This window comes from Penicillium crustosum, assembly GCF_028827405.1.
Source record: "Penicillium crustosum strain IBT 35664 chromosome Unknown utg000003l_segment0_segment0, whole genome shotgun sequence".
NCBI classification, from domain to species: domain Eukaryota; kingdom Fungi; phylum Ascomycota; class Eurotiomycetes; order Eurotiales; family Aspergillaceae; genus Penicillium; species Penicillium crustosum.
In genome coordinates this window covers 998,406-1,026,358 of record NW_026623124.1, presented here as the reverse complement: position 1 = coordinate 1,026,358, position 27,953 = coordinate 998,406, and the positions used below count along the sequence as shown (strand labels likewise).

The 27,953-nt window shown below is 46.7% G+C and overlaps 12 protein-coding genes across 12 annotated transcripts; 7 read left to right on the top strand and 5 right to left on the bottom strand.

Moving 5' to 3' along the window:
* Positions 1-598: 598 nt before the first annotated feature.
* On the top strand, positions 599-4,099 carry N7487_007434 (NPA1/URB1 family protein; the record flags this gene model as incomplete). Its single annotated transcript, XM_056875164.1, has 4 exons — positions 599-752; positions 806-1,246; positions 1,309-3,713; positions 3,776-4,099. 4 exons carry the CDS (start codon positions 599-601, stop codon positions 4,097-4,099), a joined length of 3,324 nt encoding a protein of 1,107 aa, XP_056727352.1.
* Positions 4,100-4,292: 193 nt separating this feature from the next.
* On the bottom strand, positions 4,293-5,395 carry N7487_007433 (uncharacterized protein; the record flags this gene model as incomplete). Its single annotated transcript, XM_056875163.1, has 4 exons — positions 4,293-4,480; positions 4,541-4,785; positions 4,848-5,286; positions 5,341-5,395. The coding sequence occupies 4 exons, from the start codon at positions 5,393-5,395 to the stop codon at positions 4,293-4,295; spliced, it is 927 nt and encodes a 308-aa protein (XP_056727351.1).
* A 799-nt stretch (positions 5,396-6,194) lies between these two features.
* N7487_007432 (uncharacterized protein) lies at positions 6,195-6,685 on the bottom strand (the record flags this gene model as incomplete). The annotated part of the gene is made up of 2 exons (XM_056875162.1): positions 6,195-6,581; positions 6,632-6,685. 2 exons carry the CDS (start codon positions 6,683-6,685, stop codon positions 6,195-6,197), a joined length of 441 nt encoding a protein of 146 aa, XP_056727350.1.
* A 349-nt stretch (positions 6,686-7,034) lies between these two features.
* On the bottom strand, positions 7,035-7,884 carry N7487_007431 (glutathione S-transferase family protein; the record flags this gene model as incomplete). The annotated part of the gene is made up of 2 exons (XM_056875161.1): positions 7,035-7,137; positions 7,205-7,884. The coding sequence occupies 2 exons, from the start codon at positions 7,882-7,884 to the stop codon at positions 7,035-7,037; spliced, it is 783 nt and encodes a 260-aa protein (XP_056727349.1).
* Positions 7,885-8,978: 1,094 nt separating this feature from the next.
* On the top strand, positions 8,979-9,833 carry N7487_007430 (uncharacterized protein; the record flags this gene model as incomplete). Its single annotated transcript, XM_056875160.1, has 3 exons — positions 8,979-9,168; positions 9,229-9,646; positions 9,695-9,833. The coding sequence occupies 3 exons, from the start codon at positions 8,979-8,981 to the stop codon at positions 9,831-9,833; spliced, it is 747 nt and encodes a 248-aa protein (XP_056727348.1).
* A 659-nt stretch (positions 9,834-10,492) lies between these two features.
* N7487_007429 (anthrone oxygenase family protein) lies at positions 10,493-11,030 on the top strand (the record flags this gene model as incomplete). Its single annotated transcript, XM_056875159.1, has 2 exons — positions 10,493-10,550; positions 10,612-11,030. The coding sequence occupies 2 exons, from the start codon at positions 10,493-10,495 to the stop codon at positions 11,028-11,030; spliced, it is 477 nt and encodes a 158-aa protein (XP_056727347.1).
* Positions 11,031-11,388: 358 nt separating this feature from the next.
* Positions 11,389-12,584, top strand: N7487_007428 (carbonic anhydrase; the record flags this gene model as incomplete). Its single annotated transcript, XM_056875158.1, has 3 exons — positions 11,389-11,430; positions 11,851-11,972; positions 12,044-12,584. 3 exons carry the CDS (start codon positions 11,389-11,391, stop codon positions 12,582-12,584), a joined length of 705 nt encoding a protein of 234 aa, XP_056727346.1.
* A 2,867-nt stretch (positions 12,585-15,451) lies between these two features.
* On the bottom strand, positions 15,452-16,720 carry N7487_007427 (Monooxygenase FAD-binding; the record flags this gene model as incomplete). The annotated part of the gene is made up of 1 exon (XM_056875157.1): positions 15,452-16,720. One exon carries the CDS (start codon positions 16,718-16,720, stop codon positions 15,452-15,454), a length of 1,269 nt encoding a protein of 422 aa, XP_056727345.1.
* A 91-nt stretch (positions 16,721-16,811) lies between these two features.
* On the top strand, positions 16,812-17,369 carry N7487_007426 (uncharacterized protein; the record flags this gene model as incomplete). Its single annotated transcript, XM_056875156.1, has 2 exons — positions 16,812-16,887; positions 17,083-17,369. 2 exons carry the CDS (start codon positions 16,812-16,814, stop codon positions 17,367-17,369), a joined length of 363 nt encoding a protein of 120 aa, XP_056727344.1.
* Positions 17,370-19,383: 2,014 nt separating this feature from the next.
* Positions 19,384-19,860, bottom strand: N7487_007425 (cupin domain-containing protein; the record flags this gene model as incomplete). Its single annotated transcript, XM_056875155.1, has 1 exon — positions 19,384-19,860. The coding sequence occupies one exon, from the start codon at positions 19,858-19,860 to the stop codon at positions 19,384-19,386; it is 477 nt and encodes a 158-aa protein (XP_056727343.1).
* A 2,410-nt stretch (positions 19,861-22,270) lies between these two features.
* N7487_007424 (uncharacterized protein) lies at positions 22,271-24,046 on the top strand (the record flags this gene model as incomplete). The annotated part of the gene is made up of 2 exons (XM_056875154.1): positions 22,271-23,831; positions 23,895-24,046. The coding sequence occupies 2 exons, from the start codon at positions 22,271-22,273 to the stop codon at positions 24,044-24,046; spliced, it is 1,713 nt and encodes a 570-aa protein (XP_056727342.1).
* Positions 24,047-26,157: 2,111 nt separating this feature from the next.
* On the top strand, positions 26,158-26,766 carry N7487_007423 (uncharacterized protein; the record flags this gene model as incomplete). Its single annotated transcript, XM_056875153.1, has 3 exons — positions 26,158-26,211; positions 26,269-26,692; positions 26,744-26,766. 3 exons carry the CDS (start codon positions 26,158-26,160, stop codon positions 26,764-26,766), a joined length of 501 nt encoding a protein of 166 aa, XP_056727341.1.
* Positions 26,767-27,953: the final 1,187 nt, after the last annotated feature.

Below are 27,953 nucleotides of genomic sequence, written 5' to 3'. Positions count from 1 at the left end.
AAAGTCATTTTAAAAAGATATCTACAATGACATCTGAAAAGACAGTATAAGGCCGTATAAGCAGCCAACCATTTAATTGATTCTTCATGATTATACACTATAGTAATTCTAAAGGGTTAAACCCGTACACGCCCCAAAAGCTAATTGTCCGAGAGTCATATGGCATACTCCGTAGAATCTGATAATGATCAGCATTAGACACAACAATACAGAGACTGTTAGCTTGTTAACACTGCAGGACCCCGATAAGCCCGTTGTATGTATCCGGGCCATTCATATCGCCGTCAATAGAGTATTAAGTGCCATTCCCATACAGGGATGTTGCTGACAGGCTGTCTAAGCCATCATTTCGAGGATATCGTGTAAAGGACGGACAGAAATGGACCAGATATGTACAAAAGTGAAGGATGGAGATGATGTCTCCACTTATCGGAGGCTAATAGCACACCGCCCTGGTATTCATCGGGCAGAAGGAGGCGGTGTATCCACACTTTTGTACCGGGCGGGGAGCCCTCGACCAATCAACGAGCTGGAAATGTCGATGGTATCGGAACATCGATAAAAAAAAAAATAAGTTACAACACCAACCCATCAAATCATGTCGCACATCACAGAGCATCCCTCTCGGGCGAAGAGAAGAAAGCTCGATGATCCTAAGCCAGAGAAACTGACCGTCACATCCAATATCAAGTCTGCTGCTTCATTGCGTGGACTGTTGGCTGTCCAGCAAAATGCCCCGTTGGCAAAGCAAGGTGAGGCAGATCGCAAGCCACCCAAAGCTACACCAAACCTGACTAGAAGATAGGTATAATCAAGTTTAAAGAGTTTCTGCTGTCAATTGCACAGACAGAAAAAGAGAGCGAAAAAGCAGAGAAATTGCGTGTCCTCAAGGAGTATTGCGATAAGCAAATCACCAACTCCGGGAAGGAGGATGAAACCTCAGTGTGCTTTGCAGACATCATCCAATCTTGGTCATTTGGCGATAGCAATAACAATGAGCCTTTATTGACTAGTGTCCCTTCTGTTCTTGCGATCTTCCTTAAGACGATTTCGTCGGAACTGGAGTTCCGGGAATTCGGAATCGCGCTTTGCAAGCATCTGCTGCAGAAAGATCAGCTGAGATTGTTCAACCGCGGTCTGACAGCAACCAAGTCTAAAGAACACTTGATCTCACCATGTCTCCGTTTGCTTACGGAGATCGTGACTTTGACGGCGGAGCAGTGGCACGACAGCTGTACCTTCGCCGGTACATTACCTTTAAGCGACTGGAGGTCTTCTTGACCCCCAACAAAGCACAGGAGATCTCAGAGGATGAGTCCAACAAGTCGACCCTCAGACGCAACGCTCAGCGATACCTGCTAGCGAACCTGAGAGTTCAGCATGCCTCTGAGAAGAATGATATCATTGAACAGCACAAGATCACCAGGTCTTTCCTCGAATACATCCGAAAAGATCCGCGGGACACTGTACTAGAAATTATCAAGGCTATCGAGAGAGACGTGGTACAAGACTCCGCTCTGTCTCGCAAATCGAAGAGCAAGTTTTTCAACAGACACAATCTCGAACGACTGGTCACGCTGTATGGCTATGATCGCGAGTCAGACGAACCTAATGCTGGAGGTGTTATCATCGCCAATGAGATCCACCGAGTCATGATGAATGTGTGCAAAACTGCCGGACTCGGCGTTCTCCTCCCCGAGACCGGCTGGTATCCCGTCGGAACCGACCCAGAGACCTTAGCTGTTGATGATGATGCATGCATTGAATTGGGCCTGGATTCCCCTATATACGTCGACAAATACCGGGATTCTGTCCCCGTGCGCAATGGCTCCCTTTCATTCCTTATTCAGTGCCTTCGGCCTGATGTGGATAGTCTGCAGATTGAACTGCTGGTATCAATCTTCAGAGTGGCACCGGAGCTCGTTGCCGATTACTTCTCGAGGAAAACTATGTTTATTTCAGACCCCAAGGCCACCCCTTCGTGGATGGCCGAGTCCGCTTTCCTTTTCTCAACTGTGCAGTTACCTGTACCTGCAAACTGTGGCTGGAAGGATAAGCAGCCTATCCTGCCACCGCCGGTTTCTATCGTTATTGAAAATATTCTCCCTCGCCCCCTCGGTCAGAAGATTATGACCCGCTGCCTCAACCAGAATGCAGAGATTATCACCCTGTTCGCTGTGCGAATTCTGACTCTCGCATTCACTAAACTGCGGGCTGTCCTCAAAATCTTCCAGGCGGATCACGGCCAAGGCCAGCTATTCTGGAACCAGGCTTCTGCCAAGTTGCTGGCAGAGTTCTCTCGCCGGTGCCCCGCTGTCAAGGATGTCGTTGTTCTCTTCCGACGAACAGAAAAGGATGACCTGACCCAGCAAGAAGCGGTTGCTGAACTTCTAACCTGTTACTATGAAGTGATGCCAGACATTGCTCTGGAGGAAAACTTTGACGTCTCACTAGTCTTGGTTGATGTTCTCAAGCGCCTGGAAGCCCCAGACGTTAGCGCAGATGATTCCGAATCGCTTTTGAGCCAACTTCAGAGCATCCTCCAGATCGCACAACAGTCTGCTTCATTGCGTTGGTGGCAAAAGCCGGCATCCATGCAGTATTCACCCTTCACCTCGATCCTCAAGGTTCTCATGGACACCTCAGACAAGGACTCTTCGCGCCGTATCTCTACCCTGCTCAAGACTGTTCTGGTTGATAACTCTGTTCTGCAAAGCTCCCCACACGCATTTGCCTCTGTCTTGTCCAGCCTTGAGAATTCCGAGGCTGATGCTTTGCACCAACAACTGGTCTTCTTTGACAACTGTGTCTCACGTGTCGCTAAGAAGCCCGTTCACTACTTGGATTTGCTACAGTCATTATCCGAGGATGCGTCTAGAACTACTAGCGCGCTTGTTGCTGCCATTGTTGAGCAATGGCCATTTGTCGTCAAGAGCGGTGATGCATCCATGGAGGCTGCCGTTGGAGCCTGGGTCGCAAGTCTTCTGGGTAATCTGAAGCAGGCGGGCGAGAGCACCAAGGTGCTCAAAGCTGCTCGGGATGCGTTGGTTGAAGCAACCGAGACTAAGAAAATCAAGTCTCTTCTTAAGAAGTCCCTGAAGGAGGCAGATAATGTCGATGATGAGGACAAGATGGACATTGACTCTGGCTCTAATGTGCCTAGTTCATCCAACAAAGCCTCTACCGTTGACCTCGATGAGATCTTTGGATCTCTGCCCACCGAAGGCACAACCCACAATGCCCTGAATAAATGGGAAAGAGAGGACATTGCAGAAGCAGTGGATCAGGGCCACGTCGCCGAGTTGATGCTATGCCTTTGTTCTCAGCACGAAGAAATCCGAAGACAGGCCTTCGCCAACATTATTCGCTTCATGGCCAAACTCAAGGAATCCACCTACGCTGAATGGCGCACGGTGTTTACTCTATCCGGTGAGCTCCTGGAGACAGTCAACAACATTGGCATGGAGAAGCCCGTTCCTTGGATCGTTGGCGAGTGCGCTGCAAACTGCCTAGAGGTTCTCACGGATCCCCTCCACAAGGTCTACGGCAAAGTCAACAAATTCCTGCAGAAGGCACCATCTTGGGAAGTCGAGAAGATCCCAACATACTGGGTTGACAAAATCCTCCTACACGAGCCTGAGTTGGATGACGGATATTTCGATGAGATCGACTGGCTTCTGAATCTGTTTATCAAGGCACTCCGAACCGAGGCTGTAAGTTTCTACCTTTTCAGTTTTATATTCCAAACCCACAATTGCTAACACATTGAATGTAGGATATGGAGGTTTACCGACGAGCCAATGTCTTCGAGCGCATTCTTTCCCTCTACCAGTCCCCAACCCTTGGCCCCGCAGCCCGACGAAAGATCCTGCACATCGTGTACCGCGCCGCCCAGGTCGGTGGCAGTACTACCCTGATCACGCGTTCTGGTGTCATCAGCTGGATCCAAATCCAAGCTGCAGAGGCTGGTCCCAAGGAGGTTGCTCAGCTTGCGGCACTTGCACGTGCTTTGTATGAGAAGTGTGATCGTGAGCGAGTCGATGGCTGGAGTAATGGGACTCTTGGACGGGTCGTTGATGAGATTCAGGCGCAAGTTTGAGGCATTGGGATTTGTACAATAGCAGATTGGATCATTGGCGTTCTTTCCTTTCTGGTCCTGTGTAGTTGGGTGAAATTAACTGTCACATATCCATCTATCTTCTACAATATACTATTACACATACCCAATCAGGGTGCTACTGGTTTTGAAGTCCAGGGTCATGATCTTCACATGATGTACTGCGATTGCGTATTTACCCATTGACTACGACTCCCCCATTCGGATGCAAGCTTTGGCCAGAGATAAAGCTACTATCCTGACTTGCAAGGAAGACGAAACATGTTGCAACCTCACTAGGCTGTCCCGGGCGGCCCATTGGTGTACCGCTGAACTGTTCCTTGGCGGAGGTAGTCATGGTTGCTGGGATTAAAGGGGTCCAGACTAGACATGTTCTTATTAGTTTTTATATATTTGTGTTCAGTTTCGGTCTGTTGAACTTACTTGGTCCAGGACACACACAGTTCACCCGGATTCCATTCTTGACTTGCTGGTTAGACAATCCCCTGGTAAAGGCAACGATGGCTCCTTTTGTGGATGTATAATCAAGCAGATCAGGGCGACCAATATAGTGGTTGACCGAAGCGCAGTTGATTATCGTGGAGCCGTTCTTCAAGTGAGGAATCGTGTACTTGGAGAGATAGAAGATGGGATGGATATTAGTGTCGAATGTGCTTTCCCATTGAGACCTATAGAAACGTGTTAATGTCGGATTCCAGCAGAAAAGAAACAAGAAGTAGAAGAAACGTACTCTTCCAAATCCTTGATATCGTCAATCATCGTTTGAGTCCCAGCATTATTGACGAGGATATCAATTCCACCCAAGCTCTTAAGGGCAGTATCAACCACCTTTTGGCAGTTCTTTTTATCCCTGATATCGGTTGCAAAGCAATGACAGCTTTGTCCGGTTTCTTCCACTCGTCGCTTGGTCTCCTGCGCATCTGTTTCCTCTTCGGGCAGATACGTGATGAGGCTAGATGCCCCTTCCATGGCAAATAGAATAGCAACTGCGCGACCGATTCCTGAATCACCACCAGTAATAATGGCCTTCTTCCCAGAAAGCTTTCCCGCAGCTTTATAGGTCTGGTACCCATTATCCTCAGTTGGGAGTTTGCTAGAGGTGGGCTTGGGATCTTCCATTTCAGCCTGTAAGCCAGGCTTTTTGTGATGCTCTATAGGAATTTGATGGCCTGTAGTAATTATTAACAAGAGCGAAATTACTATTTCATAAAATTTTAACTTACCCTGCTCAAATTGAGATTGAGGTCCCCGTGAGGGCTTTTCCACTTCCTGTTGCATAGTGATTTCGGACTGTTGTAGTAACAGAAATAAAATAGTATGAAGTTCAGTGAGAGATCCAAATAATATACTTATATATGCAGTTTAATATAAGATGTATATACATTACTTTTTGTAGGATCGATCGCGTCAGAATGACGCATATTCATTTCACAACCTGTTCATGTTCCCAAATCCTGCTTCAGCATCTTGATCTCTTGGCCCTCTTGATTTTGGATCCTAAATTATCCACATGTTTTCTCTTTTTTCCCTTTTCTACTTCTTCTTCTGTGTACTGTAGACACAGTGAAATTAGCCAAAAGTGGGCGCGTAAGGCCTAAACATCTCCGGATTAGTATAGTCCACGTCGCATACTTAATCGTTGAATTTTCGAGACCTACGTTCTCCATGCTCTAAATTTCTATCATATTGTTTTCTATGTTTAAATTCTTACAATTGAAACAAATCATATGTTACCAGAGTTCATATCCTACATTTTATGGCTCCTACTAATAAAAGGGCGATAAGACCGTCTAGGATTCTCGCACTGTTCATTACATGTACTTGTACGCGATATAAATATTTATATGTGTAATTCCTGAACACGAAACTGATTTACCGGCAATTCAAAAACCCCCAAAGCTTCTAAACCTGCGTGGAAGGGCTATATACACTCGTCTTTTGGACCCGCGCAGCGAACTGTCGCATCAGCCCTTGTAGAGAAAGACACTCCGATATTCCTATAGTTTCTGTTATGGTGTCAGTCAATTTGTCCACCACTTCAACCAATATGAAAATATATGCCTACCACCAATCGCTGTTATTGTCGGTTCGACTTTTCAGCAATCCGTTGAAACACCGCCGACGGCTCTAGGAACGTCTCTGCCCGATAGCACTTCACATGCCCGGCATCGTCCTTCCGGACAGAGAACACGGCAAAACCAGGAATGGTGATTTCATCGGTGTCTAGGCTGTCTCCTTTGACAAGATACCGGATGGTCGCGGCTTGATAGATACGAGGGGCGACATAGTCGAAGTAGCGAATATCGTGAACCATCATGTCTAGTTGGCCGAGGACGGTCTTGAACATCTGTCGCACCTCGCTGCCCTTGATCGCGGGGTTATTTGCATATTGCATCTCCATATCGTCGGTCATGAATTCGTCCAGCCACTGATCGGCGTTGAGGGTAGCACTCGCCCGGTGGAACTAATCGATATAAGTTGGTTGTCTTGCTTTGCTAGAAGAAATAGGCTTACCGCTTCTAGCCACTCCAACACGGCGGCGTTATCAAGCTCGGGGCCGGCTGACATTATGAGAATAAAACGAGGGTTTGGGTATGGGATATTTTGGAATGCAAAGTAAAATGGGCTTTTAAGGCTGGGGATTAATAGTTGATTGTACTAGGTTTATAGAAATATGTTATATCTTATATAGACTGAGCAAATAGGTTAGGAGCTGGGGAGTAATGGCGTCGGAGAAGAATGGATTCGGAGATGAATGGCTTCGGAGAGAAATAGCTCGGAGAGAAATGGCTCGGGAACGAAACGATATAGCTGAGACTAGACTAACGGTCTATATGAATAATTCTAGATATAGATATTTTAAATACAACTACATGCAATGATATTATTTTATCCTCGTATTGTTACACTTCCAAATTTACTCCCAAAGCTGATAATCTGGGAAATACTTCTCATGAATCCTCCGAGCATATTCCACCAGCGCCGGGTAACTGTTCACAATCTGCTTGGTTTCCGGAGCCCTTCCGAAAAGTCAGCATCCATCAACAGGTATGTGCCATAAGGCACAGCTTGGAAAAGTGCACTTACGCTCCACAGACCAAACCCGAGACCACAAAGCCAAACAACACAGCATCAGCCTCGGTGGGTGCATCGCCGCCCCACACCCAGAACGGCCCCTCCCGATCCCGATGCTGGGCATACGCAGCCGATACAAGCCCGTCAACAGATTCCCAGATTTCCCGTCGGAATGCAGCGATTTCCTCGCCTGAAAAGAGGCCGGTTCCTTGACCCTGCATGTTACGGACGTTCTTATTGTAGATTATGTTGCCGACAATCACCTGTACAGGCCAAGGTACACCGGCCAGGATCTTCGAGCGCATAGTGTAATAGTTTACCACCCACCGCTCGTGGCCCTGATAGAAATAGAGCTTATCCTCTAGTAGGGCCTTGAGGGAAAGATCCTGGGCTTTCTCTACGGGAGAGAGTCGGCGATTGAGATCTTCCAGATATCCAGACTCAATGAATGACTTTGCGATTAGGGTGGAGTCGGAGATCGATTGAGACTGCCCATCGCGCTCGAGTGTGATGTATGGTACCTTGCCCCTAGGGCCTTTTGGGGGTGAGCCTGTGTCGACGTTGTAGCTGATATCGCCAAAACGCAAGCGGGCCTCGAGCTTAGTGACAAATGGCGACCAGGTGTAGCAGCCTTTTTCGGGGAAGCCCCGGAAAATGGTGATGGTGGGGGCTGACTTGAGGGATGCGGCCATAATGAGCTAAGATGGATGGGTGATGAGGGTTGAGAGAGAACTGTGGTAGTATTGGACAGTCTACTATTTGAGAGTCTACTCTTGGATAGTGGAAGTAACAAGAAAGCGGGAATATAAAGAGCTAGAGGCAGAGGGAGACTTGGGAAATATACAACGGCTAGATGTAGCCGCATCGGAGCCTAAATAAAGAACATAAGCGCGATGGTCTAGAACCAATAAATATAGAACTAACTATACCTCTAGCGCAACGAATACGAATAATCTATAGGCGGTAACGGTAGTTTGGTGATGGAAATCTAGTCCTCGGTTTTTGGCAGCTACCGGGCCGAACCTCAGCACGGCCCGGCGTCTGCGGGTTTTGGCCCTGCGCCACTTTCACTTATTTTTTGGAAAGAGGAACCCCAGAAGAAAGGAAGGATACAATAGTATATTCTATTATATATTATAATATTGTAGAATATCGCAGGCATAAACTTTGACTGCCTAGACTAGCTCACGATTTTTCATTGGCTTATTTATAGGTTCCTAATTCTGTACAAAACATTTAGATTAGATCTATAACATTTGGTTTTTGTAACTAATCTTACCAGATGAATACTATTTAGATAATAAACTACACGTTCAACTATCTTCTGTGCGGATTAAATCAAGAGTTATAGTATTGACAATTAGAATAATAGAAATTTGCCATTGACACTTTCAGCATTGAATTCAAGTATAAAGAGCCTTCCCCCCCCATAACACAGGAACTCTACTCACACCCACTGTTTCTTTTTTACTCATCTCTATTATCATGAAATTTTTGTTGTTATTAAATTGTGGAACGTCTGGTGTTATATTGATGGTCATTATACATTTCATTTCACTTCAGTTCACCTTCACTTACTTTCACCTCATTCTGTTTTTACTCTGCTTTCACTTTGTCCCTTCTTCGGTCTCTGTTACTCTCTCTATTATGATAGCTTATGAGATTGCTAAACATTTGGGTCAAGGGCACCCGAGGGTAATTGCCTCATTACGCTCATCTGAACTTTAATCTTTCCTTCCCATCAGGTCCCCTATTCACCTACATCTCCTTTCACAGGCACAGCAAGATGTCTATTCTCGGATATTCTGGAATCCTGTTAGGTACACAGGCTACCTTCCATACGCCCTCACACCAGGCGTGGGCTCTCGAGGAGAAACTCACCGAGGATTTCCAAAGAATGACCAAGCGTGAACCTGAGTTGGGTGGTGGACCTTCCTTCGCCGTGTTCAAGTACCTCTGCCACAGTGCGACAGACAGTAACAAGAAGGCATAGGCATTCATGAGAATTTACTTTCAGATTCCCAACCCCGGAACAGAGTACCAGCAGCCCGAGCTTCTAAGACAGCAGGCTGCTCCACCTCGCGAGCATTTGGAGCTACAAGCGTTAAAGGATCTCAGAGAACAACACTGTGATGTGGTCCTAACACTCCTCGCCTACATAGAAGGAAAGCAGGGCAGTGATGGCCTCGTCCCAGATTGTTATATAACACATCTTGTGTGGGACATGGTCCCCGGGAAGCCACTTGATACGGGTCAGTTCTGGAGGACTGAATCGGCGCTGTTGCGTGAGGCTGTCCAGATGAAGTTCCGTGAGATCTGGGAGTATGTTCACAGAGCCCCTATTCACGCGTCGAGTGTGAAATTAACAAACCTAGGAGAGTTGAAACGTCATGGATGGCAACCAGGACTCCCTATTTTGCAGAAGATTATCTACGACGAGTCAACCGGGGATCTGTATGTGATATACGCCATAGAAAACCAAAATAGACTAATTATCTTTAGGCATATTGCAGGTTTCCGAGGCCCCGAGCGCTTCGATCCCGGCGAGAAATTTTCCGACCTGACCTTTGTCCTCTGGCGTTTAACTAGGCCACCTAGGAGGACCGGTTGGGAGAAAGACCCTACTAAGTGGGCCTGGTGATCAGCATGGATGTTTATTTCCCTTGCCTGAGCCAGACGCACTCTAATTCAATATTTGCTGCAATTACAGAAATAGAAGTTGAGATCATTCTACATATCCCCTGTTAATGGTTGAGTAGAGGAGATTCCCCCTCGGTTCATCCCGATTTAGAAATAGCGTGCCGCAGGCGATGTAACAGTTACGCCTAGAGGAAGGCGATATTAGTTCTCATGAAATGCTGAAGGTGAATCACCAAAGCGCGAGAATTGTCCTGATTCAGCGGTGATGCGACTCCAGGGCCGAGGCCCCGGGCTTAGTCCACCACGTCGGAATACCGCATCCCCGGGTTTTGGGAGGTTCAGCCCCATTGGTATTAACAATGAGATATTTAAGGGGTTGTAATAGAGTTGTTGTTTGAGAGAGCGGTCCTTATGCGGACTTTGCGGGACCCTTCTGCCGTATCATATTGGCGGGTTTTGGCGCAGCTGCTAAACCCGATATCCGGAATGTAGACAAATCCAGAATCTGTATTGTCGGTGTCTGACGCAATGATTCAATCCGAGCTTCCATCTTTTCTTTCAATCCGAGCTTCCAATCTTTTCTTTCACCGTATAAAGTCTGAAGCGACTCGAATTAAATATTTTGTGACAATTTACTAGGGAAGTTCTTACACCATCAACATGGATTCTGATATCTTAACAAAAGTCGTTGCAATTTCGTCATCCTTTTGGCTGTCAGGTATGTATCTCTCTATCTCTAATAAAGAAAGGGCAGTATACTGAACATGTCAATAACACAGGCGAAATATTCACCTACTCTTGGGGTGCAGTGCCTGCAGTCTTGGTCGCTACCCCAACCTCCCAGCATTTGGCTGCAAAGCAGTGGGCCGCATTTTACCACAAGGGTCACGCATTGGGACCACCTTTTGCCATCCTCGGAGCAGGGGGCTTTGTTTGGTTGGCTTTGAAGTCCCACTCCTTGTTGTACTGGGGAGCTGCAATCCTCAATGTTGGTATTGTGCCATGGACACTCCTCACCATGTTACCAACAAACACGAGCATATTCGAGGTTGCGAATAGGAAAGATTCGTCGGAAACCCCCGTGGGCGATGAAACACAATTGGCTCCCCTGCTGAACAGATGGGCGAGTCTCAATGCCATTCGCTCGTTTTTCCCGTTCGTGGGTGGTGTTTTGGGATTGCTAGCAGCCTTGCGCTAATCCCTATACTACCTATCCTACCTATGCCGGGTAGAACAACCGAGTCTTACCACAATCTGAGCGTGGAGTACTTTGGCTTAATGGTCTGTTGCTGCTTGCTATTTTATCCGACTGGCGTCTGCTTGCTTGCCACTCCGACACCGGCGTCGAGGTGTGCAACCTGCTGATGGGCCGGCGCCGGGGCGGTGCGACGTGGAAGGGCTGCGAGTCTCAGCGGTGGCACTGGCGTGGGGCTATCGGAATGTTTGACGGCGGAGTCACGGCGTATAAAAGTGCTTGACGAAGAGGAGGAGCCCCGTACGGAACTGAGGGCCACGAGTAGCCGGCGGAAGTTTAAGCGGAGGTCCAACTGTTCGAGATGCCAAGGTTGACGAGGCTGATGCAAATTGAGATTGAGGCTGTGAGAAAGTCATAGCAGTATCATACAAAGCCTAAATTTTCTGTTAGTTGTGCAGGTATCACTTTTTAGATACTGCAGGTATTTGTGGTAGTGTTAGATTTGGTCTGCCTTAACATTGTAGAAAATTCAATGAAAAGGAACTAGGAAATTGTATAAAACCCGGATGAAAGTAAATAATTCTTTGATAGACAAAGTAGCTACCATTATGGAGTAGATAGAGACCTGCAGTACCTTGAAATTGAGCTGCGGAAGGTCTTGGCAAGTGCTTATATAAGCTCAACCCCTCCGAAATCGTCAGGTCCCAACCGATTCGGAATATCTGCTGACTGCGCTTTGTGAGACGACCAGAACCTCGAACCGCTATTCACATCTGCGAAACCTTTGCACAGCTGACAAGATGCCCCCAAAACCAATATCCAGCGCTATCTCAAGCAGTCGCTCGACCACATCTTCCAGAACAACAAGAAATGGGTCTCGTCGAAGAAAGAGACAGATGCCACCTTTTTTGACAAGCTTTCTGCTGGACAATCGCCCGACTATCTGTAAGTAACATAGACATGACCTCGTCCTCGTCAAAATTGTTCATGTCGGGACACGTCTAACGACCACTCAGGTACATAGGTTGTAGCGATAGCCGTGTCCCTGCCAACGAGATCATGGGTCTGGAGGCGGGTGAGGTCTTCGTTCACCGTAATATCGCCAACCTAGTGCCCAATGTCGACCTCAATGTCATGTCCGTGATCAACTATGCTGTGCGACACTTGAAGGTCAAGCACATCATTGTGTGCGGCCACTACAACTGTGGCGGGGTCAAGGCGGCCTTGACACCTGCTGACCTGGGTCTCCTCAACCCATGGCTTCGAAACATCCGTGACGTTTATCGCTTGCACGAGAAGGAACTCGACGAGATCCCCGACGAGCACGCGAGATACAATCGTTTGATTGAACTCAACGTGATGGAATCCTGTCGGAATATCATCAAGACCGCGGCTGTCCAGCAGAGCTACCAAGAGAATGAGTACCCCATCGTTCACGGTTGGGTTTTCGATCTCGGCGACGGACTGCTGAAGGACCTCAAGGTTGACTTCGAGGCTGAGTTGGCGGATGTGCAGAAAATATACTGTCTGTCCTCGGGTTCCAGCTCGGAGCATTGAATGGTCGCGATCACAATTGCCGACTGCCAGTCACGACTTGGGCGTTCGGTTTGTTGTTGCTCGGCCTGCATCTTTCAGACTTCTCTTCCGATGTGATTCGCCCTATCTCCATGGAGGCGTGCATACGTTTTTGTGGGAGTGAGTGATCTGTCATAGTCAGCTTTTCCTGTTCATCGATCAGTTCTGCTTCTTGTTTCTTGTTCATGCCCCTCTGCGCGCAGTAGACACCAGGCATATCAATCATGCGGAATTGAAGAATCTCCATCCAGTTGTAGAAAAGGTAAATGGGAAAGAAAGCCATGGAATGAAATGGGCGGTTCATTGGCAGAGAGAAAGAGACAGGAAGGGTGTCTGAACAACTGTCCTAGTGGTTCTGCTCCCCGTCCGTCGCTCGATAGGCCTTCTGGGTCTCTGGATCATACAGGATCCCATGGACATGTAATCTTCCTAGTGTAATTGAACTGGTGACTTCGGGTAATTTGTGTGTAGTCTCGCAGGACAGGTCGCCATCAATGATCATATTGCGAAGGTTTCTGAGCACGAGCAGGTGGTGGGATATTCAGGACGGCATAGTCAAATCCATATAACCGAGGTTTCCTGTTAAAGAGTAGGTATATAGTTTCCAAGGTTGCCTTGAGAGGCTCGTCAGGATCTGAAGTCGCATTTCGCTCATGCTACCATTGAAGGGTAAGTAAGTAGTGTTGTGGGATGCTGCAGACCTCTGGGCGAGGTATCGCGGAGAACAAGAAATGTCAAGTTGCAAGGGGATTTCGGCAAAGAACTGTTCACTGGGTGCCTTGCCGATCGTTATCCCATTGGGTGCGTATGTGTCTCATGGCAGTCGAACTGCCGGGGCCGATGGTCGGTTCCGAGATATTACCGATTCGGCCGAAAGCTCCACGTTGGAGGCTAACCTTGGATTGTTGCAACCCGTTTCACAACCAAAATGGGAAATATCCCGACTTCCAGTTCACCTTTGGGAAGGCACAACCTGGAATGTACGGAGTACTCCTGACAGATTAAATATGTTTCAAGGTTGTAATTGGGCTGGACTCAATGGCACACTTAGCTACATACAATACGTAGTATGTAGTCACTTATGGATTTAAAGTTTGAGCTCCCGGGGTCCTTACGACCTTCCAAGATTGGCAAGGCTGGCAACCCCGCAGAGAGTCGGGGACTAAATTAGGTCATCCCATTTGCCGTGGGAATGATCACATGGTTTTGAGACAGTCCTTCAAGTTCCAGAACTCCTGGTCTTGAGGTTCGGGATATATTCCAATATATTCCTTTGGAAAAAATCCATTCATCTCGGATTCACCAAATATGTTCAATTAGCAAAATGAAAGCGAGCTAGATGATTTGCCGGCTATTCGGGTAGGGCACAATATCTTTTATCTAGTAACAAAATACTTCATTTCATCCAGTTCACCGCAGCTCCTCCCATTTGGAGCGCAGACCTTCTTATATGCAAGTGTATAATCGCTCGCGCAACCTCGTCTCTTCGCATTCACTCCGTTCCATGCAATTGGCCTGCACCTCTTGGCACCTTCGGGCGTATAGCGCCGCACCACGAGCCGCAGCGAAGGTTGGATATATTACGAGTTTGATATTGACAACGTCAGGCGAGCGTTTAGATATAGAATCTCCCAAGGTAGCTAGGGAGCGAGGGTGCGAGGGTGCGTTACGCTTTCGCCTGCTAAAAGGAGATGCGTAAGGGGATATTCAAATTCCCGCGGGAGAGGATCTGGAGTTGGGAACGAAGGTGGTCCCATAACGCGGCTTCCTTTTTCTCGAGAAGATGGTCTAGTCCAAGATCGTAATCTACGAGCTGGCCTCAACACGAGTAATCCGATTAAAAGCTTCGTTGGTGATACCTTCCACGATGCGAGTATATAAGAGATTGCGGTTAGAGGATACAAAAAGCACAGTAAGATCGGGTGACTGCAAATTCGTCATTGCAATGGGACAGATCCAGGTAATCAGTGCATAGTCCATAATCATTCGCCGCATAAACAGCATCTACTTCCACTATCCAATTTGCGTAATAAATACTACCACCTACCCATGTGCGCAAATCTAACATTCGAAGTGCAGCGTTAAGTGTCGCTGGTTTAAGCAATGGAAAGCCGGGATCCGTAGCCACGAATGGGCTGTGGGTTGGATTGGGCTTTGCGGAGAGCTGGGCGTGCAGGATTCCAGGGAATTCAGGTGAATGGGCTGAAGGGGTTAAAGAGTAGGGCAGCAAGAGGGACTTTTGAATGACCAAACAGTTCGACCTGGCAGTGACCGGGACATCAGGCCGGACTTTGGCGGTACTTGGCGCTATAGGTGTTCGAATCTTCCGGGAGGGTGGGGCCAAAAAAACATGATATTAAGCTTTAGCGTTGACCGTGGCATTGGATTCAACTGCCTCGTTTTCCCAATGCTAGAGCCTACAGGGTAGATGAGACCATGAAAACACACTGCATTGTGGTAGTTGTATGAAGATGTTATGGAGGAGAGGAGAGTACTAGACTACTACTATGGACGGTAAGGATCATGTGGCCGATGAGAGATATCAACACCCAACTTATCGATCTGCAGTGCACATCATTCCCTCGTTGACTCGGTCGCTAGCCAAGACTCTCAGCGAGTTTATAGTCAACTGGAGATTGAGAATGACCCTGGCTCAACGGGAGAGCCAGGTTGAGGCCTAATAGATACCGTCTAAGCAGCTCTAGTCAGACTCACAGGCGTAGCAAAGTCCACGCCGGCTTAGGTGGAAGGATGAGATATCCTACATTTCAAATAAGATAAAAAAATGGTACAAACAAATTGGGGCTGGTATCAGCCATGAAGCTAAATATCGGCGGTATATGCAATGCTCATTCCTCTAATTCCAGCTCCGGATATTGTGGGAGCTGCCAGGTTTCCTTCTCATCCTTCATCAGCACCTTAACTAGGCTATCTATCTTAAGCTTCGATAGAGTTGCCAGAGCAAAGTATGATATATTTAACCCGAGCTTGGAGCGAAAGATGGCGAGATTCATGGGGGGAAGTTGCTGAACTTTTTCCACGTAAGGTCGTAGCACTGTTTCATAAGATTCTAGCGCTGCGCCGACGTTGTCTCCATGTCTCGCGAGTTCGCCCGCAAGCACGTATGCTCCGACGAGTGATGCCGTGGTTCCAAGCCCAGTTAAAACACTCGGGCAGTATCCGGCATCGCCCAGCAGAACAACTCGCCCTTTGGACAATGTGTCCACTTTGACCTGAACAACCGAGGTCATGTAGAAGTCATCAGAAGTCCGCATCTCGGCAAGGACTCGTTTGCTTTCCCATCCAAAATCCTTATATAACGTTTCCCATAGGTCTTTCTGTTTCTCAACCGGCTGTCCAACCATCTCCTTTAACTTGTCTGTGGTGGATGCCGTAAGCATGGCTTGCGTAAAGTCCTTGTGCGCGCAGCGAAGCGACAGCACTTTGAGCCCAGGTAGAAGACAGCTTTTGAACAAGGTACTGTCGAACTCTTCCTCTGATTTTGGCATATGGAAGTATGCGACCGAGTAGCCCGTATATTTGAGCGTGGAATCGAAGTCCTTCTTTGGCTCCCATAGCATACGCCGCGTCAGGGAGTTCTGGCCATCCGCACCGACAACAAGATCGTAATCGTCCGAAGAGCCATCTGAGAATACGACGTTGACTTTGGAGTCAAGCTGTGTAAACTCAATCGCATGTTTTCCGAAAAGGTACCGCAGCCTCTGCGGCTCTTTTCCTGGGGTTTTTGTAGCGATCGCTTTGCTCCCTTCATATAACACCGCTACCAGGTCCGCCCTCATGATCTCATATTCGCTTGTCACACCTTTGTATCCTTCACCGGTTTCGTTGACGTTGAACCTCGCCCACTCTCTGCCTTTCGTGTCAACGAAAGTGAAAGCTGTCTCGTGTATACTCCTTGCTCGGACCGCATCGATCAGTCCCAGCCCCTTCATCAGCGGGGTACCATATGACTTCAAATCAAGCTGGGTTCCACCGGTACGGAACTTGGATGCTCTCTCGACTATAGTGATATCGTGACCTTGTTTGGACCGCACGAGGAAGTTGGCGAGGGCTGTGCCGGCGATGCCAGCACCGTTGATAAGAATTTTCAGAGGCATTGCGGAAGAGCAATGAGCAGGGGCGTTGGATGAGATAACGAATTTCTTCTCGTTTGAATATTTACTTATTTGAATCTTAATACTATCAATCATGAGACGCCTTACTGATGTGGTGCTCTTTATACACTCGTCAACGGACGTATGCGGCTGCGGAGCTAGCGACGGACGTAAGCCTCAGAGGTCGTAGAGCGGATGTAAGGAGAGCGGGCATAACAAAATCATATAATGACGGACGTAAGCCTCAGGGGTCTTAAAGCAGCTTTAGCAGAGCGGGTGTAACAAACCCACCTAGTAAGGGGCCTAGCCGGTCCTATATGCGCATAAGAAAACATGCAAAAATCAAAAATCCGAATGCCTTGCAGATCGACATCGTGACTGCCAGACGCCCATTAAGGTCGCCAGGCGCACCTACGGCACAAACCGTTTCTTCGCCTCAGCCAAATTTCTTACGGCCGAGAGCAGCGCCGCCTTTGTCCGCTTCTTCAAGTTCCAGCACACCACCAATGGAGAGACTTCGTCGGCACCGAAGACCGGCATTCTCGTGCCTGGGAGATCTGTGCTCACATGGCGTCTCCGTCGCGGTTCAGTGTGTGCACAAGGTCTTTCGAGATGCGCCCGTGACCTCCCCCGTCCAAAGCAGTACGCATAGTCGGACAAATGTCTCCTCGCCAGTTGATACCCCATCCTAGTGTACCCAAAGCCGAAAATGTCGCACACATAGAACCGTAAACGAAAAGGGCAGCGTGAGTTCCAGGCCTCTCGTCGCCAGAGCGGATATATCACAATCCACACCAGGCACTCGCGGGGCAAACAAAAGCCACTGCAGCTCAGATCCCACCAACCACCCGTGCCGAAGATGAGCAGCCAAGTAAACATGCTCTTCTACAACGAATACAGCATCTCGAGAATCGTCTGGCAACGAGTCCCGTACCTATGCACTCTGAGCCGGGAGGGACAGTGATAGGTCGCCAGCCGGTGCATCAAGGTACACGGGTCAGCCTTCACAAGACAAGGACCTTAAAATGGAGCTACTGGGTGAGTATGACTGAGACGATGCGGGCGTCACTTTCTCCTTTTTGGATGGAGTACCGGAAAATTTGCTTTGAGACTTTGACCTGGAATCCTTTTTGCCTGATCTGTGGCTTTCGTGGCCTAAATCTTCTGTTGGAGGCTGTTCATACGGTTGGGCCCCAAATGGAAGGTTGAATTGGGCATTCTAGATCTAGTATGAGCTGCCAAACAATGAACCCCTGATCTGACTAGCTTTTTTCCATGTTTACTGATGAAGCCATGGGACTGGCATCACGCAACGAAGCGGAGAATCAGTCTCCAGGGCGATACCTAGGCAGCAGCAAATTGACGTCCAGATTCGCACTTGTCCACGACTAGATGCCTTTAAGCCGACGCTAACATTGCTTGTTCCGAATAGCGCTCTGTGGGCAGGTTTGCATCCGTTTCGGTTTTCTTGTAGCAAAGCGAGGTTGGGCTAGAGTGACAGAGTATGGTTGTAGTGGTAAGGCGAGGCTAGAGAGATAGAAACTGATAGGAAAAGAAGGGTAGTTATAGCTTTTACTCATGATTAGAAATGTACCTTTTTGCTACACGGGCTGAAAATTTAGGTGATATCTGCGCTGAGTGCCATGAATAGAGCGGCGAGCCGCCCGCCCACGCCCGAACCGTGAGCGCTAGGCGACCACCAACTTAGACATGCTGTTGTATGTTTCTTTGGTCTATCATAGGTAGTATTAAGATGTAGATTGACCAAGTAGTTAGTTGTAGAAAATTTACTACGGGATGAGGTGGTACTGGGAGATAAATCTTTTCCAAGTATATATCAACTTTTTGACCATTAAACTACTTGATTTCACCAAGATCCTAGATAATATTTTAGGTTTCATTCCAGCCAATCTATTCAACGATTTTTCAACTTGAATACCGCTGGCTCATTATAATACCAGTTCGTATAAAAAAGTCCTCGCAATATGGCGCCCGCCATAATCAATCAATTCACCTACATAGTTAGTTAGCATTAAAAGAAGTTTATTGTTGCCCAAGCAAGGGGCAATCAAGATCATATTGAAGACTCATGAAAAAATCAGCAATTGCCACCTTCCGGTCCGAGGGAACACGTCCTCTTGAAATGGCCGCATACGGAACAGCGAGCACTAAGAAAGATAGGTTTCACTGTCTCGAGGGGCTCCAGGGATATATCAAGATGGGAGGTTACAGATTTTTATGTTCGTTATTGGGATAGATCTCCCCAAATTGTCGTGGATTATTTGTGAGTAGCCAGTGGTCTCACAATTTAAGGAATAAGCTTCACAACACACCATGAGAGCTAGCCATTGATATCAGCCCTGTATTTGCATCAGGTATCAGTTTCCAGAATCATTTTATCTAATAAAGACAATAATGACTCAATATTGCCACCAATTGGTTAAAGTTTCAAGTGGAACACCTATTCTCTCTTGCACGACTATTTGAAGAAACATAAACTGCGTCGCATAGCATAAACCAGGTTGATACATCAGGTACAGACTTCAATACACCTCTGCGTAGATGTCTTTCCATGGTGAAGTAAGCATTCATTATAAATAAAACACGCACTCCGTAGAAGTCAACTCCGTGAGATTGTTCCTCTTCGCATTGCACAAACGGACCACTCAACCCTTGCGTTCAGGATCACTCCCTAGCCTAGTCTTATTGTACTCCTCATCCGAGACGGCGTCAAGCCATGATGTTGCACCATGGGCAATAGCTTGGTGGATCAGATAGCTTCCATCACTCGCCCCATGCCAATGTGTTACTCCTGGAGGACACCAAGCAAGGTCTCCCACCATCAAACGCTGGGGTTTGCCTCCTTCATCGCAAATCCAGCCAGATCCTGCGACAACGCGTAACAGTTGACCGCCATGATGGGTATGCCAATTAGTTCGGGCACCTGGCAGAAATAAGACATCCGCAATTGTTGTTTCGTTATCTTCGTGAATCGTATCAATCCAGCCATGCCCTGTGAAATGTTCATCTCCAAGAGAAACATTACTGCCGCTCAATTGGGGAGTGTGGATGATGGTTGAGACAGGCTCAGACGAAGTGAGCTTATGCAGCAGAAAGATGAGGAGGAAAACAGGGCGCCACATATCGGTAATCGGATTATTGCATCAATTGGATAGGGTTTCTCGAGACAGAGAGGTTAAAAGATGAACACTGAAGACAGTAGGCTTATATATGCTTATATGTTCCTCAGAGTCGCTTGCTTCCGACAAGTTGCCTATAAGAGCCATTTCAACAAATAGCCAAGAACAGGCATACCCCTTTATTTCCCCTTCACCTTACAGGTACAGATCACACCATTTTGAGACAGAGGACGATCCTGAGGAATGCACGCTACTTACAGAGGGTCTGTGGGGATTTTGTAGGTGGAATTTTGGGTGTATTCTCGGGTTATCCCGCAAAATGGTACCAGGGTCTTGGTGGATATGGTGTTACAACATAGTTCAAGGTGACCCTGGTCACGAGTCATAATAATTGGCACCACTTAAAGCTTTTCGGCTGCCTGCGAGATTTACTATGAATGATGCCCCCCGTATGATCTTTTATGAATGAGCCATCCCGAAATGGTATCGCCAAGAATCCTGACGTGCTGAAAGATCCGTCAACCATGACTAGATCGATTGATGGATGGAAGATCGACGTTAGTGATCGGCAGTGTGGGGAATAATGTAAATTGATGACACCTAGAGCGTTATTGGTCTACCTAAGATGTTACCGAAATGGACGCGTGAACTGCTGTTCCCTCTTAGCCAAATTGGGCGGGTCACAATTATTATTTGAAAGCAGTCGCTAGTTGTAGGTAGCTAAAATGATTCCGTGGGATAGTTTGTAGTAGTATCAGGAACGATCAGCAGAATATGGGGTATCTCAATACCTCTGGGGTATGTAAAGAGTCGCATTGACAGTGACCGAACACTACTGCTCTGGTGGCATAAAACGGAGCATATTGGAAATTGGGTAGTTTAGAGAAATTAGTTTAAAACAAACCTATAAAAAAAAACCAGGGCTTGAAACAGGCAGGCAGATGGCGGCAATAATCGCGAATAATCGCGTGCCAAGGTTGTGTCGGTCATCGACCCTGGAGATAGGTAAACCCCACCAATCGGCAAGAAGAAATGTCATCAAGTTGCAGCTAACAGCCTAGTTCCCTTCGCCAGCCAATTACCAAACATATCATGACCCCACTGATCAACATTACATAGTGGAGAGAATTTAATCTGCACATTCACACTGATGTTCGGACACACAATGAATTCCACCTAATCTGCAATTATTCTAGAAACTGGCCAAGGAACATATACCATTGCCCATTGCCCCAGAGCGACATATGTGATATGCAGCTAAGAGGAAATCGGATCTGGAAGGACCACATTGTCCGAAATCACATATACCTGGATCGAGATTGAGGTCTTAGAACTTAGGAACTGCATCAAAGTCAAGTCCGAAACTCTGCAAGTGGTCAGGATGGCATGCTGATGTCTCCCCAAACGCCCCTGTCGATCTCGAACAACGTCGTTGCCTGATCATTTCCTAAGTTACCCACCCTATGGCAGCCCCCTCTCCCTCCTATACTAATTCCCCGTAGTCACTGCGAAAATATTCGAGCCTAGTTCTGGAGTCATGCGCCACACTTGCAATCCTTCAACGGGCGTACTTTCTTATCACTATATAAACACTATATAAAACACATCGTTTATTGTATGGAAGTGACGTTAGCTTCTAGAACATTGTAAATTACGTAGGCTAAGTATTTTTCATCATTTCTTGTTTCTTTTAACGTCAAAAAGTGAGTGCCAACGAGTATCTGGGTATTGGCAATGGGGCTGTGCACCTTGCTGTTTGCGTTGGGTGCTTGGCCTTTATTCTGATTGTTTGGCTTATAATGGTGCTGCTCTTGGCTAACTCGCATCCATGATTTCAGTCCCACACGCTCTTAAGTGATCTATGGTGTAAGAACCGCGGGGATCTGCCCACCTTTTCTGATTAGCTGATAGTTTGCATAGTACTGATTATTTCGTTCAGAAACTGCGGAATGTTCCTGCATATCGCACCACGGCTAGAACGGTTCGCATGTAAAGGTCGACATGGACCGTTAACCTGTCACCGTGAAATCACTTCCAAGACTCAAGAGTCAATTTGAACAGTCTTGACCTTCGGTATAGATTTGCCAAGCAACGGGATATAGTTCGAAATTCCCAAGTCTGACGACGGACTTGGCATCTTCCCCCGCGGCGGAACTGTTATGGGTTTGAAATTTAGCATCCGAAGTTTTTCCGAACCGGAATCTATTCCTGACCCGTGCTATGAAGCTGGCTGGATGAACCTGAATGACTGTTCCTGAGATAAGCGGGCAAACTAATTTAAATGCCACAGTATAAGAACTTATAAGGAGGACAAAGAAGCCTTGATAACTCCCACACGAACATCCCGAGGTTTTGCCTACCTATTCCAATCTGACTACTATTATCCAGTCTCATTTGCTGGTCGATCTCCATCATGAGATTCAAATCTTTGATTTTACAATTCTTATCGCTTTCAAGCTTGAGTCACAGTACCTCCATCCAGGCTCGGACTCAACCAGTCGCTACTATCACAAACGGTACGCTGATTGGAACTCGAAACTCGCATTATAAACAAGATTTCTTCCTCGGTATCCCGTACGCACAGCCACCAGTTGGAGATCTCAGATTCAACCAACCACAGACCATCAATCAATCGTGGTCTGAAAAACAAGCAACGGCCTATGGCCCTTGGTGTCACTCTCTCCCTTTAACTTTACCTGGTTATACACAGACAGGCTTTGAACATGAGGAGAGCGAAGATTGTCTAACCCTCAATGTCATACGACCGAGTGGAGTTAGTGACAATGCTTCTTTGCCTGTTCTAGTCTGGATCTACGGCGGTGGATTCTCAGAAGGAGGTAGTGCCGATCAAAGATACAACATGTCTTTCCTTATACAAGAATCTGTTAAAATGGGTCAACCTACAATTGGAGTTAGCTTCAATTACCGACTTTCTGGATTTGGATTCCTACAAGGCCGTGCGGTCAATGAGTCTGGTGCCGCAAATATTGGTCTCTATGACCAACGACTTGCTCTTCATTGGATCCAAGAGAACATCATGGCATTCGGTGGAGACCCGTCCAGAGTCACAATCCAAGGAGAATCGGCCGGTGCTGTATCAGTTGGACACCACTTCCTCGCATATGGAGGACGCGACGACGGGCTGTTTCATGCAGGTATTGCTGAAAGTGGCGGGCCTCTCACCACAAGAGCTTTGATCTCTCTGGATGAACAGGATGTCCTTTATAACCGTGTCCTCAACTCGACCAACTGCACAGGTGAAGATGATACACTCCAATGCCTTCGCTCCGTACCAGTAGACGCTCTGAAGGCTGCCTTTGAAGGTGTTGGCTTCTATCCCGTCATGGATGGCGGGATTATCACGAATACCCCCTCCATCGCTCTGAGGGATGGCCGCTTCGTGAAGCGTCCGCTTCTTATCGGAGCTAATACAAATGAAGGAGCTGCATTCTCGTACAGCAGAGGCCGTGGGCTGAACACTTCAGCCGACTTCCGCAATATGATTGTTCAGTATAGTGGGAACAAGGTTATCAAAAACAGTACTCTTGAATATCTTGTTGATCAATATCTCAACAGACTGTCCCCCAAAGTGGCCCAGGCTCAACTAGGGTCTGTTCTCTTATCTCCAAGTCCTGAATTTGGTCGTCTCTGGGGAAAAGTGACACTTTACGCGGGAGACTACCAGTTCAATGCTGGTAGACGTTATACCACGCAGAAATGGGCCCAATACGGCGTTCCTTCGTATAGCTATCGCTTTGATGCCGTGCCTAATGGTATACCACGTGAGACCATGGGGGCCACACACTTCCAGGAAGTTTCCTTCGTTTTCAAAAATTTTGATGGCGACGGGTATCAGGTCAATCCACTGGAATCAAACTCCACGGAACTTCAGCAGAGTTACCATGATCTGAGCACGCTCATGAGCCAAATGTGGCTGAACTTTGCAAATACACTGACCCCAAATGGTCACCAAAGTAAGCTTACACTCACCCCCAACAACCCTTTTGTTGCAGACTATTTTGCTAACTTCGCAATAGATTTGAAAGCAAACGTGACCTGGCCCGTTTATAGGAATGGAAATGGGACAAACATCGTGTTCCACTTGAATGGTACCTATCTGGAGCCTGATAACTGGAGGGCAAATGCTATTAGACGCCTGATTGGTTCCTTACACGAGTTCAAGCTTTAATCTTGTTGATATGGTCTGGATATCCTTCTTTATGCTACAAACTGTTCTATATTATTATTATGTCGTTTGGTGGATTCTGGAATGGTAAATAAACCCAATCCGCTTCACCATATAGGATGGCGCAATGTCAAATCCACTATACACATTCTAACATTTCCATTGTCTCACACGTAACATAATCGTTTTTCTACCAATGAGGCATATATTTGGCCGTTGACATGGCGATATTTTTGCTCGGGGTCCTCACGCAAATTATAACTAGTCAGTGTTTTAGTTTCATATTAGATAACTTACTTAATGCTTGCCCTGACTTGCATACCGTTGGCTCGTCACAATCTGGCTTCGTGCAAACAATTTCTCGCAAACTACTGCCCTCCATAATTAAACAGTATATACTGCATCATTAGTTTTAATATGTGGTTTTTGTTTTCCGGGCAGGGTTCAGTCTCATTTGTATACAGGAGACTTATGAACTACCTAGCAATGTGAACCCATTGCGGGTTTGCGGGTTTGCGGGATTTGGCTCAGTCTAGGCATGGGCTTAGCCCTTATCACCCTAAGGGTGAGAATTCTTCCCCCGTTCTCATCCCTCCCGCCTCAGTCTCAAGACCTCTTCACCTATATCACCCGCACTCAACCTAGAGTGCCGCTTAGGTGCCAGGGCCAATTTAAGTATTGACTGCATAGAATATGTGGCTTAAGTACGGCTAAGCGGACGGGAAGCCCTGTTTCCCACACCCTACGGTAGTATGTATCGTGCAACGTATGGGAGTGAAGTATAGATTGCTATCAATTGACAATCGACTAGTGGGATATGAAAATGACCGTCGGTCGTGCGCGCCGTACTGACCCTCTCGGCTGAACTATAGTATCCATATTAACGCTAAATCCGACGAGTAATATAAATAAATAAGGCTTCCTAACGGTAAGAAAGTAGATCGATCGTAACTAGAATTTTCAGGGACTATTTGAAGTATAGTTAGAAAGCTGTTTCCCGGGTTTTAGACTTCGGCAGAACCCATTTTGGTCGGAACCTCCGACTCGTATTCAGCCCGTACTCAGTCCAGTTGTCTGAAATCTGTTGTTGCCGTATTGACACTGATTCATCGACTAGAAATATCCCGACGATGGCCAACTCGGGGTTATATAACCCAGCTTGTCTACAGTCATTGTTGAGCGAAGTAGCGAGCCCGACTTAGCGAGTAGGGTCTCGCGGTCTCGAATAGTCGCATAATATTGTATACTGTTAGTACCATTAAGGTACGCTAACTTATTTTGGATAGCATGTCGAACTTGGGAATATTTATGGAGAAGAACATCAAGACCGAGGATAATTCTAATGAAAAAGAGTCTACCCCATCGCCGATGCATTAAGTCTTTGGTGACCATTTCACGGCTAGAAAAAGAGACATCTATACCGGTGGTACTTATACTCTCATAATGGAGCGGTGTTTTTAATCAATGTATCGCAATTGTGTACTCTATACTAGTAAGAATATCAAAGTCATTGACTGGTAGCTATTTACCACTCCTACTAAGGAAGTTAGTAGTGTAGTATTTGTTATTAGTATGGCCGCCGATTGAGCCTGGACTATTATTTTTCTCTACTTCTACGGCAAGGGCATACGTTTGATTAGGAAGTAGTTTGGATAAGCTAAACCTTAATTGTAAACGGAAGTATCTACATATGTATATTGCTCGTTATTGTTGAAGTGAAGTGTATCGAATCTACTAAATCGCTCGGTCATCTTTCAGGCAAGCTGTGAGGCTTGTGAGGTTGCAGTAGCCAATGCATTATTAGCCACGTGCGAATGACTGATTCCGTGTTGCTGACACGTCAGATGTTCAGGGGCGTGCAGTATAGTGGTGTGGTGTTCAGTCATTCAGGTGAATGGTCTGAAGAGTAGACTCGAATTCCGAGATTGAACTAAATGATTATATAATCAATTTTACAAGTCTCCCGGAACTTACGAGTCTCCCCGAACTGAACCCCCCCGTATTGTCTCATGGATGGAAAGTTCTAGGGAGGGGATATGCGCCACTACTTATATAGACGACCTTTCTCTTTTACACAAATTCTTCGATTTTATCACTTGCAAGGGCCCACAAAAATGGACGACGGGTTGTTATACCCCATTGTCTGCATACAATTTATTCCACACTATGTAACCGAGACCCTTCGCTAGTTATGCATCCCATATTGTTCTGATTCAAGTCCATAGATCCTTACTCATATTATCGTCAGCGCCTACCGCCGAAGCTTTCTTTCACCGCACCGCCTCTACGTCGTTGAAGATGACGACAACATCGAAAGCTACGCAACAAGCGCCTCGAACGCGCATTTTGAATACGACACATCTGCGTTCCACGGGAAAACCATCGATGATATTATTTGCATTCTTCAAGAAAGGGTTACTGGAAACACAGTAGCCAAAAACGTGTTCTACATTGCGGACGACCGGACGATCAGGGATCATAGCTTACTCCTGGTTCATGTTCAACCCAAAGAGAAGGATCAAACCTTCCTTAGCGTCCGACTCGCATGTGAATTTGTAAACCTGATGGCGAGATCTTTCCCATATCCCGAATCCCGAAGATTCATCCAGGATTTTCAGAACGACGTCGATGACGATGGCGTGTATCGGGGTGGGAGAAAAGACCCTTACATATATTGTGGGACACGGACTTCTTATCTAGATGAACACGATGCATTAGAATAGGGCGAACTAAAAGCCCTATCTAATTGCTTCCCTCGCGCTGGAATCCATCTTTATCTTCCGGACGTGTAAAAGATCATTCTTGACGCTAACTAGTTCCACGTTCAACCATATATTCATCGGACTAGTTCTCTGATGGATATCATATGAATATATTCTTGTACCACAAGGACCAACGGTTAGGCCTGCGTGCCCAAAGGGGCCTGAATAGACTGAAGAATAGGGCGTTCGAGGATTTCTAAATAAAAAAAACTTTCAAAAACATACAACAGTGAGGATTCGCTGGTGGTCACCCACCCAACTACTAACTCACCGGCGTGTGGCTTAAGTACGGCTGAGCGGACGGGAAGCCCTGTTTTCCACACCCTATGGTCGTATGTATCAGGTCGTGTGTGGGAGAGAATTATAGATTGTAGCCGATTTGGAATCACTGGTAAATTTGGCATAGCGCGGCTGGGGTCGTAGGAGTGAGTGCGCTATAGACAGGGGGGAGAAGTTGTATCAGAAGAAAATACAAAGTATAATACTCTGACAAAGAGCTCTAATCAACACGAAAACTCTCCATAACGCTAATAAAATTTCCATGCAATGATTTCTAGCTAATTAGGTCCGTGATCCGGTCTCGTCTTCCATATGACAACATCTGCCCCCAAGAAATGTTCAGGGAGGTAGCCGTGCCAAGCGCCCAATAGACCTGCCGGATATTGGTGTGCGCCCCAGCAAACGCCAATTTCCCAAAAATCTAGCAATTAGGTATCTTTTATACGACTTGCTTATACAAAAAGTACTTAGGCACCCCGTAGACATAACATAGTAGTAATAATTCTTATTTTAATATAGAAGAATAATAATCATTTAAAAATGACACAAGATAAAAAAGGTTATACGGAGAAATATAGATACTATCCTGATTTTAGTATACATAATATTCTTTGCCGGAGTTTGATTAAATAATATAGACTTCTTTTATACTATATATATCTGCTTATATCTTCCCTAATTACAGAGTAACTTGAGAGTCGAGATGACTTTTATGGCGCCTAAGTATCTTTTATATGGGTAAGTCATATAAAAGATACCTAATTTCTAGATTTGTATATTGGGCGCTTGGTACGGCTACACTACACCAGAGTCACGATTCTAAGACCCCTTCCACCCTATATCATACACCGGATAAATATCCAGAATGG